We start from the raw sequence: 15,442 nt of genomic DNA, 5'->3' as shown, positions 1-15,442 counted from the left end.
ACTAGACATCTTTTTGAGGTTCATCCATGTAGTTTTGTGTGCAGTAGTTTGTTCCTTTTTATTGCTTTATTTATTATTTGTAATATTCCATTGTGTGAAATTACCACCATATGTTTATCCATTTATCGAATAGAGAATATTGGGTTGTTTCCAGTTTAGGGCTACCATGAATAAAGCTGCTATGAGTAGCATCTCTACAAGTTTTTTTGTGGACATACATATTCATTTCCCTTGAATAAGTACCTAGAAGTGAAATTGCCAGATCATACGTATAGTAGGTGTGTGCCTAGCTTTAAACTAAACTACCAATCAATTTTCCAAAGCGGTTTTACTGTTTATACTCCTGCAGTTGCTCCACATCCTTGCCAGCATTTGGTGTGGCTAGTCTTTCGTTTTAACCACGATAAGAAAGTGTGCAAGGGTATCTCAGTGTGTTACACTTGTCTTTCTCTAATGACAATGCTGGTGAGCACGTGTGGCCTCCTCAGCTCTTCTTCTTTACCCCAGCCTTTGCCCTGTTGATCACCATGAGTTTCTTGGAATTTTCTGCTCCTTTAACCTCATTACAGTATCTCTTGGCTCCTCTCACACTCCTCGTGTTGCCTCTTTGTCCTTCATCTACCCCATAAAAACTCCAGTGTTGTGTTTGGGGCCCTTTTGTCTTATTTGTCTCGGCTTTGCTTAGAAAAAAGTTTCTATCCATCATTACCTATCTACCCACTCCCTTCTCTGTCCATCTCGAAGTACTCTAATAAGCACTAATTAATATTTTATCTTAACTGGTCCTCACACCAGCCACACGAGGGAGACACTGCTAGTAAGCCTGCGTGACAGCAGGAGACGAAGTGTGGAGATGAAGTGACCTACTGAAGACACAGCTGGTGAGCTGCTGGTGAGCCGCCAGGGCTCGGCGGTCTGACTGCGCAGTCCACGCCGTTCCCCACCACTCTCTCTCTCTCACTCTCTCTCACCACTGTGCCAGCAGTTCCTAGCGCGTGCCATGACCCACAGGTGCCCTTAGTTCCCTGTTGTCGCTGTCCTGCCTGCCCAGTCACGCAAGCAGCACAGTCTCCACACACTGCTTCCGCCCACTCCTGCCTTCCCTGGAGAGTGTGTCATGCAGTCCTTGTCACTCGCCTGATCTCTTGGTTCTCAACTCCTTGCTCCTTGTTGCTTCCCCTCCCCATCTGTCTTAAAGGCACAACTGTCATCCTGTCCTTGTCACAGTGGACGTGATCACATGGTTCCCCTCCTCAGATCCCTTCTCTGACTGCAGGATGTGACCTATCCATACTTCTTAGACAAGCAAGACTTTTCACTAACCTCATCCACTCTTCCATCCTCTCGCCCCCTTCACGTGCCCTGTAGCTGCATTCAGAACAAACGTTTGTTCCACCTCCAGCCCTCTAACCATACTGTCTGCTTGGCCTGTTGCTCTTGACTCCAATCCGTCCATGTCCCATGTTCACATGTTCACATGCTTCCATTCTAAAAGACCCACTTCCCACCACCACCTTCTCATAGAGGCTGTCCTGGCTCCGCCTTGCTATCCAAAAGCTGTCTCTCCTGCCTTTGAACTCTGACAGCTCTTTTTCTGTGCTTTTCTTATGGTATTTCTCAGATGTGTCTGGTACAGTAGTTATTTGTCTGTAATCTCTTCCATCAGGTTTCTCGAAGTGAGAAACTATCTCACTCATCTCTGCATGTTTCACAATGCCAAGGTTTGATCAGTTGATTCACTCATCAGTTCATTCATTCTGCAGACATTATTGAGTGCCTGCCATGTGCTACACACCATGCTAGGTGTGGAGTATAAAATAGTGAGCAAAGACGAACATGGTTGTCCTTGCCTTCACGGAGCTGTTAAAGGATTCTTGCAAACAGGTAACACTGCAGATGTGACAGGTACGGCAGAAATAGAGTACAGGTAGCTTTTGAGGAATTTAGCCTTGTCAGGGAAAGTATCCTTGAAGAAGTGACACTTGAGCTGAGGTCTGAAAGCGTGAGAATTACCTAGGTAAAAAAGGAAGGAAGGAAATTCAAATGCAAAAGGATCAAAAGCACCCTGTGGACAGCGTCTGCCCTATGATGAAACATGCTGAGATGAAAAAGACAGTTTCTCACTCATAAATATTCATTGAACAGATGAAGGAATGATACGAGTCATCTAAAATACCATTTGGAAAGAGGTTTTGATTACTAAAAAGAGAGAAAGCATTTTGACCAAAACTTCCAAAGCGATTTTGGAATAGACTCCAGCTGCCCAGACATAGGCACACTGCGGTCCCGCCGTCGTGTCTTCTGGTCTTCCCTCAGCTCCGTTCACGCCTGGCTCTAGGATGGCATTTTACTGCAGGGCTCGTCTTCAAAAGTATTATGTAAATTAACGGAGAAGTTAGATTTGACAGAGATGAAATTAGGAGCATCTTTTTGGGATCTCATCTTTATAAAATAAGGGGTGTTTGTATTTCAGAAGCCTTCCTCTCACAAAGTTAAGAATATAAAAGAAATCCTCAACTTTTTAAAGAAATTCATCAACATATGCAAAAATGGAAATGGTTCACATAAGTTATTCAACAGAGAAAAATAATTAAAACCCAGGTGAATTTTCGTTCCTGATGCATTGTCTGCTTATGCTTAACATGGGGAGCAGTTCTGTACTTTTAAGTGTATTTCATCTGTATTATTTTGGAATATACTAAAATAATTATTCTGATGCTTGGTACCAAGAAAACCTTATTTTTAAGTTCTCAGTTAAAATTGTTGGTTTACACTAGATGGCAGTATATATTTTATTTCTAAAGGCGTATATGTGTATCAAATACTAATTTGATAGGCCATAAAAATGGAAGCTACCATGATTTGGGAAAAGTTTATAAAACTGATATAAACCTATCAATTTCCAGCTCCTTTCTGTAGTCTCTGACAACTTTGGTTAAAGATGTACTTGTAGAGATCTTTCATAGAAATCTGTTGTTAACTTCCCTTTGCCTTGAAGAGGCGTCCAGCAAGGCGAATGCTTTGAATGTTGGTTTGGTTCAGGCCATTCCTTATGAGCCATATGAATCTGAGAAAGCCGTTTAATCTGTGAAACTTGGTGTCTGCCTGTAAACCAGAGGTGAGCAAACTATAGCCTGTGGGCCAAATCCAGCCTACTGCTTATTTTTGTATAGCCTGTTAGCTAAAAATTTTTTTACTTTTTAAAATTTTTTTTTAGTTTTTTTAGAGACAGTGTCTCACTCTGTTGCTCAGGCTGGCCTCAAACTCCTGGGCCCAAGCCATCTTCCTACCTCAGACTCCTTAGTAGCTGGGCCTACAGGCGCATGCCATGGCACCCAGCTTTATATATTTTTTAATGTACATTTAAATTTACATTTTTAAATGTTAGGGGAAAAAAGATTTATCACATGTGAAAATTATATGATATTCAAATTTCAGGGTCCATTATGAAGTATTATGGGCACCCAGTCACACCTGTTCGTTTATATATTGCCTGTGGCTGCTTTTGTACCACAACAGCAGAGCTGAGTAGCTGTGACAGACTGTAAGGCCCACAAAGTCCAACATATTTATTATCTGGTCTTTTTCAGAAAAAGTTTGCAGAGTCAACAACAGGAGTGATAATCACTCAGGAAGTAGTTTAGAAGTTTAGTAGTTTAGAAGACAATATAATTGAAATGCAAAGCAAAAAAACCATGCAATTACATCAGGGTGCCCTTCTGTAACTTTGCAATAGTTTTAAGTTTTTTATTGTATTAGTGATATTAAGGCAGTTATCCTCAAACAGTGGAGCAAGGCTCCTGCGAACTGCTTTTCAGCATTCCCAGACTACTACAGCACGGACCGCTGTCTCTCAGTACACCAGGTGCAGGGCCTAAACTTTCCCCTTTCCCAGCTGTGATGGCAGGAAATGCTGGGAGTAAGGACTAGAATTTGTGGGGTCTAGTCCCAGCTCTGCAGCTTACTAGCTGTGTGCCTTAAGCATATCACTTATCCCCTCTTTGAGCATTAGATAGAACTGTGGCACCTGTTGCCAGCTATTCGTTGCCAACTCTTATACTCTGAACTCCACTCCTACCCTTGTTTTGGTCCCTTTGAAAAAGCGTGGGCTTTGGGGTCAGTCACACCTAAGTTCCAGTTCTGCCATGTATTAGTCATGTAAGTATGTACAACTCACTTTACCATTGTGCTTGGTTTCTTTTGTATAAAATGTGGATGATGTCCTCGTGGGGATTAAATGAGATGTGTGGGAGAGTTCCTGGCACATAGGCATCCCTTGGTAAATTGAGCTGGAACCCTTTTTGACCTGTGATGCAGTGGAAGGTGGTGGTGGTGGGGTGGTTGTTGAACAAAACAAAACCCACCTCTGTTTCCTGCCAGAGGGAGGTGGGAAGGACGGGGAGGGAGACAGACTCAGGAAGCAGGAGTCGGATCAACACGAACACTGACATCTTGCCAGCTTTGTCATTGGTAAAATCTAGATTGGCAGGCAGAGAACAAGTCTCCAGGCAGGTGGCCTTGCCGACACTCTGCTCCTGAATTAGACAGACTCACTCAGCCGTTAGTGCCACTGAACAGTCACGGTCCCTGGAGCGCAGATAGCAGGGCAGGCCCCTTTGCAGCGTATGAGAGAGAAACAGAGCAGAACCTCTGCTGTCTGTAAGTAGTCACATCCCAAAGACAGGAGAGAGAGAGAAAGAGAGAGAGAGAAAGGAGTGTCGGCTAGATGCATGCCCAGTGCCTTCTGCCAGGATCCCAGAGGGAGGAGGTGTCACTCTGGGGAAGTAGGTTCACATAGAAACACGAGGACTTGGGAATAAGCGTCCCCCCAGTGCCCCACATTTTTTCCAGATGGAGGAAGGCTGCACTTATCGTCTCCCATCAAGTAGTGCCTCCCAAAGGTGGTGGGCTCTTACTTAAGCCTCTCTTTGTCACTCCTCCTCCCTCCCGATGCAACATGCTGGCCTCAGCCTGCTTCTAGGAACATTTTATATGCAGTATGATCATGGAATTGAAAGAATATATGTAGAAATATTGCCTTCAGACCTCTCAGGCTTTCTTAGTTTGGCATAATTGGGAAGCTGTAATTTTTTCCAGAATGTAGAGCTCAGACTTTATTGACCCATTTAATTTTTTTTAATAATGACATTTTACTGGAGCAGAACAACATGCAACCTAGATAGCCTCTGGCTAGATCTCTGAATGACTCTAATTAAAAATAATATCTCTACTTCTTGTAGATGTATCATTTCCATAATATCCTGGCAATAAAACAATACCACTTGGGAGAAAAACTTTCTTTGTTTCCATTGTCACTAATAGAATAACCATACTATCATTTTTCAATTTGGAAGGTTAATGTATACATATAATTGTATCCTAAAGAAACATTACCTTTTAATTGAGTAACCAGTTTAATCAAATTAACCTTTAGACCTTTCCAATTTCACTGAGCTGAGTTTCCATTAAATCAAAATATAGAGTAGGAGGATGTTAATCTAATGCTCTTGGGATTAGTCATTTCTAGCTCTGCTTTGTCCACAGGACACACACTTAGCAGTGAATGCCTTTCTGACTCATTCATCCCGACCCCTTTAGCCTCTATTTCCCGTGAGATGGTTTCTAGCAGGGATGAGCATAATGCTTACCACTCTCGCTCCTCCTGGAAACAGAACCCTGACCTGCTGGGGAGTTGGGAGGAGGAACTGAGTTTGCTCACCTGGCCCCTTTGTCTCATTTCTGGGTTTTTTGCCTCATTCAGAGTACTTTCTTACAGTTGCCATGTTAAGCAGAATGAGTTAATGGAACAAGATGCTAAGGAGTGCTGGGATAGAGAAATACTTCCCTCTTACTCTTCAACTTCCATTGAGGGAAAGAACATCCATTCCCCAGGAGGCTGTGGGATTCCTTTTTTTTCCAACTCTTTGCCGAAAAATGTGGAAGTGAGGTAGGGGAAGGGAAGGGGGCCACACCAAGGGAGGCTGGGGCTGAGAAGAGCCCCGTGCTAAAAGGATCCCTTTTCTCTTTTAGAGGGGCCTGTCCTCAGGATGTATGCATTCCCTGTTTGTTTGAGCCCTGAGCTTTCTAGAGAAGGCTGTAGAAGGGGGATGCCTACCTGTCTTGGGGCTGGGGGCATATAAGTTCAGGAGGAACTTACTAGAGAGCACAATTGTAACTGTACATTAAGCCACATTCTCCAGTTCAGGGTCATTCATTGATTCAGTTTATTCAAAAGTGTTTGAGTATTGATTTATTAGCCTATTAAATGCTAGGCATTGCTCTTGATGATGAGCATACAGCAGTGAACAGACAGGCAAAAGTCCTTGCCGTTGTGAAACTTAAATTTTCGAAGAGGGGAACAGATAAGAAATAAAATAAATAAGTAAAATATATAGAATGTTAGAGTTGGGTGAGTATCTTTGGGGGGAGGAGAAGTGGGAAAGGGTAGAGGAAATGGCAGGCAGAGTGCAATTTTACAAAGGTGGGTGAGGGAAGGCCTGTTAAGGGGGCAGCATTGAGTACACACCTAAAAGAAGTAAGGGGTCAGTTTATGCAGATGTCTGGGGAAAGAACATTCCAGGAGGAGACAGCCGGCACAGGTGGAGGTCTGAGGTGGGAGTGTGCCTGGGTGTTTAAGGAACAGCAGGAAGCCAGAGTGCCTGGAAGAGGAGCTTAGAGAGATAGCAGGGCGCCAGGTCTTACAATTCCTTTTAAGGATCTTCTAGTTCTTGCAAGGACTTTGGCTTTTACTCTTAGATGGGAACCATGGGAAGGTCTTGTGCGGAGGACTGATGTGATCTGACTTGCTTAGATCAGCGTGGCTGCGTGTTGGAGTAGACTGCAGTGGGGCCAGGCAGAAACAGCGGAGCAGTTAGGAGGCGACAGTTACAGTCCAGGTGGAGACACTGCTGGCCTGGGCCAGAGGGGAAGCAGTGGCTGTGACAAGAAGAGGTCAGATTCTGGAAATATTTTAAAAGTAGGGTGAACAAGATTTGTTGATGGATTAGATGTGAGCTGAAAGAGAAAAAGAAGTTACGGATGACTCCAAGGTTTGGGGCCTGAGCACCTAGCAGGATTGGACTCACCACCAGCGCAGATGGGGAAGGCTGTAGGACGCATATGTTTGAGGAGAGCAGTCAGGAGCTCAGTTTTGGACACATTTGCAATGCAAATTAATCTGAGTGGAGATGTTGAGCAAGTAGGTAGATATGTATATCTCAAGTTCAAGGAGATGTCCAGGCTGGAAATATAAACTTGGGGCTTGTCAGTGTAAAGCAGATGGTTAAAGGCATGAGACTCGATGAACTCAGCAAGCGAGCAAGTGTAGATAGCAGAGAGACTTGGACACTGAGCCACGAACTGTCCATCGTAAAATGGTCAGGGAGCTAAGAGGAACCAACAGAAAGGCTGAAGACACCCAGCTGGTGAGGTGGTGTCATGCAGGACAGGGGAAGAAAACGAATCGAGGAGGGGAAATGATCAACTCCATCAAATCTAGGGAAAGTGACTAAGGTGAGGACTGAGCCAATGTGGAGGTCATCGGTGACCTTGGCGAGCACTGGCGCAGTGGAGTGATGAGGATCAGTGCCTGTCTGGGCTCAAGAGAGAAAGATCAGGACAAAGGAGACCGAAGTGGAAACATTTCTTAGAGAGGCAGTAGCTGATAGGAGACATGGAACGTAATTGAGAGGTTTGGTTTCGTTTTTTAAATTGGGAAAAATGACACCAGGTTTTATGTAGTTAGGAAAGATCTAATAGGTGGGAATAATTGACATTATTAGTAACTAATAATAATACATATAGTGTTTACTATGTGCCAAGCACAAACTAAGCACTGTACACACGTATTAATTCATTTAAGGTGCAGGAAAGAGAAAGGAAAATTGCCAGGGCCAGTCTGTGCCCAGGCAGAGGGAGGGGCCATACCTGGGAGATGGACAGTTCTTCCACAGAAGCAGGAGAGAAGGTGGGGCCTGTGTGCCCAGAGGTGGAGAAGTGGGTAGGTGAAAGCTTGTCAGAGTTCTCAGCAAACAGGAAGCAACATGATCACTGACACTGAAGATGGGGACGGAGGTGTTGGCAGCTTGAGGAGAGTGGAGAAGATGTGAAATGGTCCTCGGGAGAGGAGGAGAGCCAGTGCACAGGATGTGTGGCATCATTACCAGGCAACGTTGGGTCACTTGAGATTAGTAATTGTGATAAAGCCAATGTTTAATGTCCATCTGTATGATTCCCACAAGATCCTAAACTCAGCTAAATAGAGAACTGTTTGTTTTTGGTCTCAGTGCACCAGCCTCCGTGGTCTCTGCCCCTGACTCCGAATGGTTCTTCTCTCATTGCTTCTCACTCCTGAACTTCTCCCAGGGGCCAAACAGTGGCTCTTGGAAGATTAGGATGAAAACAGTCAGATAAATTAAGTGAGAACCAAGCAATCAAATATTTTTAAGATAATATATGAAAACCGTTATTGCAATTTTTAGACTGCACCAATTTTTGCCTTCTTTTCTTGTCTTTTTTTTTTTTAGAGACAGAGTCTTGCTCTGTTATCTCCCAGTCTGGAGTACAGTGGCAGAATCGTAGCTCACTGCAGCCTAGAACTCCTGGGCTCAAGTGATCCTCCCGCCTCAGCCTCCTGGGTAGCTAGGACTACAGGTGTGCGCCATTGTGCCCAATTTAATTCTTTACTTACTTTATTGGGCCACGGTGACCATTTGGAACTATCCTCAGCCCAGCTCAGATTTGTGGCCATAGTACTGTCACAGTGACTTTTTCCTTTGCCCTTAATAAATTGTAGAACTTCAATAAGCGATCCTTTTTAGTTTCTCAAGATTTTATCACAAAATAGTTATAAGACCATTTTCCCTGGTTTCTTTTTTCAAAACAAAGTGTTGGTCATGGAACATTTGTCTTGAGAGCATTACTTCTTGTCCTTTTAAATTGCATTATAAGGGCAAGTGTTAATAGTGATTTCTCTCTTTAATATTTCCAGTTCTTTGTACTCTTCCTTCTGAGTTCTTTGTTTCTATTAATGCCTCTTGCTCGCCCAGGCCCAGGTCCCAGGGTCTGGTGATGGTTTGCCTCCAACACCTGGCTGTTCCTGACGGTTTTACAGCTCCCTCCCCACTTTCCATTCCCCTGCCACCACCTAAGCTCTGCCCGTTGCCCCTTCTTAAATTTCAGCTCAACAAAAATTTGCTGAGCACCTGCGTGTTACATGGGTCTGGGGAATGCAAAGGTGAACAAGCTAAGATGCTCTGCCTGATTTCAGTACCCCAGAACCTGATCTTTCCCTCTCTGTCCATGAGACACGGTATGGCTGCCTTTATCTCCATCCAGCTTAGCCTTTCCCTTGGCTCCAGAATAAAACTCCTTTGGCACTGAAGGCCCACATAGACTCATGCCTTCTGCTTACCTTTGCTCAGTGTTCTTCAGACAGACCCCTTCCCGTTGCCACTGTTGCTTACTCAGAGCATCTGCTCTTGCTCCCACAGCCACATCCTGCCTCTCAAGATTTAGTTCATAGATCACCGTCCTCTCAGTCAGTCATGGGAAGTAAGCCTCCTCTCTTCTGAACCCTCCTGCCTTTTAGGAAATAAGAGGTGCCCTAGGGTGGTAGAGAACAGCCCGGCCTCCAGAGCAGGCTGCCTTGGTTCAAATCCCAGCTTTGCTCGTTATTGGCCATGTGGCCTTGGCAAGTTACTTAACCTCTCTGTGCCTGAGTTGTTTGATGTGTAAAATAGGTATCATAATAGTACCTACCTCATAGAATTTTGAGAAGTGGGTAAATATACATGAAACGCTTAGAACAGTGATTAGTGTTAATGCATAGAAAGTGTTATATAACTGTTAGCCTTTGTCTATATTTTGTTCATATCTGCAGCCCAGGCATTAACAGTTTAATGCACATTGGACAGATGGATTGCACATGTATGTTGGGCATACACAATGGACATGGTACTATGCTTTCCCATAGTACATGCCCAACATACATTATGAAATCAGTCTGTTAATTTAATATTTATAGCAAAAATAAGATCGAAGTCTGTAAGTTTTGTCTGTACCTTTTCAGTAACCTTTACCACAGAATGTGAAACATTGTTACTCTCTCTTCTTCTCTGTCCTCAGCAAGTATCTAGTTGTATATTAAATTAATAGAGAAATGTAATGTTTTGCCCTTTCTCAATATACTAATCAACTAAATAACAAAAATAAGTATTTCTGAACCAGTGAATAAACTTTACTACTCAGTTTTTTCCTTTCTCCCTGAAGTAAATTGACAAATCCAAACCTATACCTAACATAGTCTTCTTTAATTGAATCTAATATTTAGATAAATTGAAATCTGTAATAAAAGTATTCTTCTGTAAGTTATAAAAGAAATAAAAATAAAATTTGATAAATTTATGTATGCATGTCCTATGAGGATTTTTTAAAATTATTTGCCAGATACGTAACCTTTTCAAAAATGACTGTTTCAAATGCCCGTTATATATCTTGTGCTGTTCTGAAAGTTTCAGAGGAAAATAAGGGTTTGGACCCTTCTTCAGTTGCTCCATCTCATCTGTAGTCCCCTAAACTTTGCATGCCATCTTTGGCCCAGCGTTTTAACATCTTTCCTTTCAAACCTATGCCGCCTTCTGTGTTCTGTGTCTTGACGTGCGTGCATGTAAACCAGAAACTCATCCTGGGCTTCTCCTCATTTACCTGCCCACCTGGTCAGGCCGTTACCTATAGGTGTCTCTCAGTCATGTTCCCTCCCTCCTCACAGACACTGCCTTGGCCCAGGCTCTCTTTTTCTCTTCCTGGACTTTGGCAGAGGTCTCTTAACTGTGGTCGAAGTCCCCTAGGGTCTAGTTTCATCTACCCCCAGCCACCCACCCCAGAGAAACACAGGCAGAATGTGCATTCCTGTTTAAAATCCTCCAGTTGCTGTCCCCATTGACTATACCAGTGATCCCCAACTTATTACTGCCAGAACCTCATTCCAATTGATAATGAAATATTGGTATTTTGTATGATCATTATATTTTTGGAAAACCTATTGGTGTTGGAGAGATAGCTATCACAGGGTCAGTAACAATTTTAGATAAATGTGTATTTATCATAATACCATCCTGTGATATTGTGAAACACATATTTAATCTTAGTCCAGTTCCCTGGCATACGACTCCTAAAATCCCTGGACTCTCCAAAGTGATGTCTTTTTTATACTAAGGAGTTATGGCTCCAGGATGGGGCTGGTCACCCCAAAGACCAGGCAGGATTAGATGGCTAGGACTTTCAGCCCCACCCCTGACCTTCAAGGAGAAGAGAGAGGATGAATGTTAATTTGGTCACCTATGGCCAGTGATGTAATCTGTCATGCCTAATAATGAAGCCTTCATAAAACCCAGAAAGATGGTGTTTGAGGCACTTCCCGATAGCTGAACATGTGGAGGTTCTGGAGGATGGTGTGCCGGAGAAGACGTGGGAGCTCCACGCCCCTTCCCTGTATGTTGCTCTGTGTGCCTCTTCATCCTTTGTAATGTCCTTTATAATAAACCACTAAATATAAGTGAGTTATGTTTATTGAGTTCTGTGAGCCAGTCTTAACACATTAATCAAACCTGAGGAGGAGGTCGTGGGATCCCTGATTTTTTAGCCGGTTAGTCACAAGCCAAGTGAAACACCCTGGGGCTTGCAATTAGTGGCAGGGAAAGCAGGGACAGTGTTGTGGGAGCTGACACTGTCTCCAGGCAGGCGGTGTCAGGATTGGTTCGAATTAGAGGCCACCCAACTGGTGTCCACTGCAGCACTGATTGCTTATTTGGTGTGTGCGGGACAATCCCGCACACATTTGGTAAGAGAAGTTTTCTGTGTTCATTGTTGTAGGGTGAGAGTGGAGGAAAAGCAGTTGGTGTTTTTTCCACTCAGACATCCACATTCATTTAAAAAGCAGTGCAGACACTGACCACGTGTCCACGACATGCTGACCTGGAGGACTCCAGTGAGTCCCAGGGGCTGCAGCCAGGCTGCCCGGTGTGCATGGGACCAGCCTGTTACTCCTTTCCCCCTTTGCTCCCAGGTGTCCCCTGGGGAGGACCACATATCATGGGGACATTCGAACCGTGACACCCAGGTTAGGAATTTGTGCCTGTTCTTCTGCCACTGTCCTTGGTGTGGAGCGTCTTCTTCTCTGCCTGCCCGGTACCTCCCCTACGCAGACTGACCACCCACCTTCGGGTCCCCTGTCGGCTTCTGTACCAATAGCATTCACCCAGTTCCTCGTACTCCTGTCTCTGTGTCCGTCTCCCCTGTGGTGAGTTCCCTCTGTGGGGATCAGAAATGAGCTTTATTCAACTATGAATCCCCAACCCCTGGTCCTGTGCCTGATATATAGGAGTTCAGTATATACGTGAGTGAATGAATGAATGGCGAGGATAAAATAAGTAAATAAAATACACATAAAGGTACTGGAAATTCTATAGTATCTGACAGGTACTGAGTGCTCAGCTAATGTTAGTGCACCTGCTGTGTGCTGGTCACCATTTTAGACACTGGGAAGCAGAAACGAACAAGACAATGTCCCTACTTGTATTAAGCTCACATTCTACTGGAAGGAGATAGATGTAAATATTTACTATTCAGGGAATAATAAGTGCTATAAAGAAAAAGAAAGCAGATTAAGGAATAGACAGTAGCAGAGTAACAGTAGGATTTGGAGAGGCCTAGCTCCCTGTCACAAAGCAGGGAAGGGCGGCTTTGGAGCGGAGAGACAATCGCCTGCTAAGCAGCACAGGTGCTGGAAATCAGTGTCGGGCAAGTGCCGTGGGGTGGGCAAGCCAGCGGTAGTCAGAGGAAGCCAGCCCTGAGTGGGCCTCCTAGCAGAGGCGGAGTGAAGGGAAAGAGTGGACATCTGCTGGGGGAGCAGTCTCAGTCTCGGCTGAGGCGGGAGTGTGCTCAGCTGACCAGGGGGACAGCAAGGAGGCCAGTGTGGCAGGAGTGAGGTTATGGCAGGAAGTGAGGGGGTGGGGGAATGTGTGTGGGAGCATGTAGGACCTCGCATTTTATTCTCAGTGAGAGTAGGCGGCCAGCCAGGCTCGGGGGAGAAAATGGGATGGTTTGAGTCTGTGTGTTATGGAAAGTCTCTTTCGCCTTGGTAGCATGTGATTCTCAAATCAAGATGAGAAAGGTCATAGAACTGTCCTATTTTGAGCTTCAAGGTGCTATCTTACTGAAAGTGAACACCCTTACTAGCTCGGTAACTTTAGAGTTGTTTAACTTAGTATTAAGAGAAATGAAATTTGTTTCTAAAAGCTCTTTTATTGTGAGTTTTGAAGACTACTTGTCAACATTGAAAACTGGCAGCCTAAAACAGCTTCTTACACACATCTCAAGAGCTTGCAGATTGTGTCCCTGCATTATTCTCCATGCAGCACCCAGGGTGAGCTTCTAGTGCAAGTCTAATTTGGTCATTGTGTGGTGTGAGTCCCATTGTCCTCAAAGGCAGAGCCTGTGTTCTTAGCCAGCCTTGTGTGCTCCAGTCCCTGACAGCACGTCCACGCCCCTCCCTCTTTCCCTCTCTCTCCCTCTCTCCCTCCTTCTCTCTTATCTCTGGACCTGCTTCAGTTGCGTCTAGGCCTTCATATGTGTTGGTTCTGCTATCTAGATCGTTCTCCTACCTCTTAGCTGGGCCAGTTCTTCCTCATCCTTCAAGCCTCAGCTTAAATGTCACTTTATCAGGGGCCCTTTTCTTCCCTCCCCACCCACCCAAACTATATTATGTTGTCATTTGCTGCTGCCTCTTCCTTTTCTCTCTCTCTTTAGCCATATCGTGTCTGAATATGGGAGGATGACAGACACAGAACGCGACCAGATAGACCAGGATGCTCAGATATTCATGAGGACCTGTTCTGAAGCAATTCAACAACTAAGAACAGAAGGTAAAGTGCTCTGAAAGATACAAACAGACAACCATGAATATATCAAGTAGTTAAACAAGAATCATATGGCACAACCAGTTAAAATTCCCTCTTATGTTCTTATTTAGAGTTAAGTTTTAAAACTTTAAAATCCTTCCTTTCCTGATCATAGTTTTAACCTAATCTGTTAAAAGTAATGAAAAGCCATTACTCAAGTTAAACAATTGGGATGTTCAGAGGAGGGAGATGAAAAGAGCCTTTCCAAACAGATCAAAAAATTTACCAAGGGGTCAGAGACAGAGAAGACAAATTGTAAGTTCATGTGTGCATGTGTGTCTGTTTGTCTGCATTCTGCGTGGCATTTAGTGGGGTGGGGGCTAATAGCTTGTGGACAAGGGTGGAAGAAGATACTGAGCTTTCTACTTGTAGTATTAAAGTAAACTTTTATATCAAACTCTCATGGTTAGAAGGAAGGCTCTGGAGCCATGACCACTTAAGTATGCACCCCGGCTCTGCACGTTCTAGCTATGTGGCCCGGGGCAAGTCACTTAAACTCCCTGGGCCGTGGTTTCTTCATTTGTGAAATGCAGGCAATTATAGGATGTATCTCTTAGGGTTGTTATGAGAATTAAAGGAAATTCCTACAGCATGCTTAGAACCATGCCTGGCACTAGGGTGGTTATTATCATCTCGCTTTCACTGATGCTCAGTTGTCATTGAGATGCTGAGATGGCTTCCCAAATCTTGTCTCTTTCTTGATTCTTTTTCAATTTGCTTAGGCAGATACAGAGTACATTAAATAATATATAGAGCTGAAAGTTGTCATATGCTATTGTGCTCGTGACACTGACTTTTGTTTGGGAAGCTTACATTAGAACCGTGATAGACCACTTGGAGAGTCTGATGAAAGCTGTAGACATTCTTGCCAGAAAAATGTACACACATGCAAAATTGTATGTGCAATTTCACAGAGTCCCTGCTCCCTCACGTGAATCTCAGGTGAAGCAGCCCTATGGTAAAGACATAAATCATGCCCCCAGCCTTAGGGGCATATATGTTCGCTGAGATTCCTAGAAAATAAACAAGAACATTAATAAAGCCAGCAATTAAATATGAAACTATGTGACCTTGGGCTACTTATTGCCTCTGAATCTTAGTTTCTTCATGTGTAAAACAGGCATAATCAGAACTGCTGTTTAGATTATTAGCAGTAATATGTAAAGTACTAGCAGAGTACCTACACATAGTTCCCAGAAGAAAGGCATCCTTGTGGCCAGGAGTCGTGGAAGGTTTCCTGGAGAAGGAGAGTTTGGCTTAGTGCCCAGGGGAAAGGACAGGGCCCTTCAAGCTGAAAAGCTGTGCAGGCTCAGGCAGGGAGGAGTGTGTGATTGAACTGTGATTTAAACATGTTTCTTGAAGGTCAGCTTGAGCCTTGGATGCTGTTACTACAGATGAGGTCAGCACTCAAGAAGTGCTGCATCAAATACTGTCCCTACGTGCTGTAACAAGCTGTAAATTATTATTATTATTTTTTTTTTTTT

At 44.0% G+C, this 15,442-nt stretch overlaps 1 protein-coding gene across 1 annotated transcript in view; it reads left to right on the top strand.

Moving 5' to 3' along the window:
• The window catches only part of STX18 (syntaxin 18), a 133,669-nt gene that overhangs the window by 72,814 nt on the left and 45,413 nt on the right, over positions 1–15,442 (top strand). Inside the window, exon 3 of the mRNA XM_012662855.1 lies at positions 13,807–13,922. Within this exon, the coding sequence (XP_012518309.1) occupies positions 13,807–13,922 (116 nt within the window). The remainder of the gene's footprint in view (positions 1–13,806; positions 13,923–15,442) is intronic.

The sequence above is a fragment of the Propithecus coquereli genome, unplaced genomic scaffold (genome assembly GCF_000956105.1).
Source record: "Propithecus coquereli isolate 6110/MARCELLA unplaced genomic scaffold, Pcoq_1.0 Scaffold785, whole genome shotgun sequence".
Classification (NCBI taxonomy): domain Eukaryota; kingdom Metazoa; phylum Chordata; class Mammalia; order Primates; family Indriidae; genus Propithecus; species Propithecus coquereli.
This window is presented reverse-complemented; position numbering and strand designations above follow the sequence as displayed.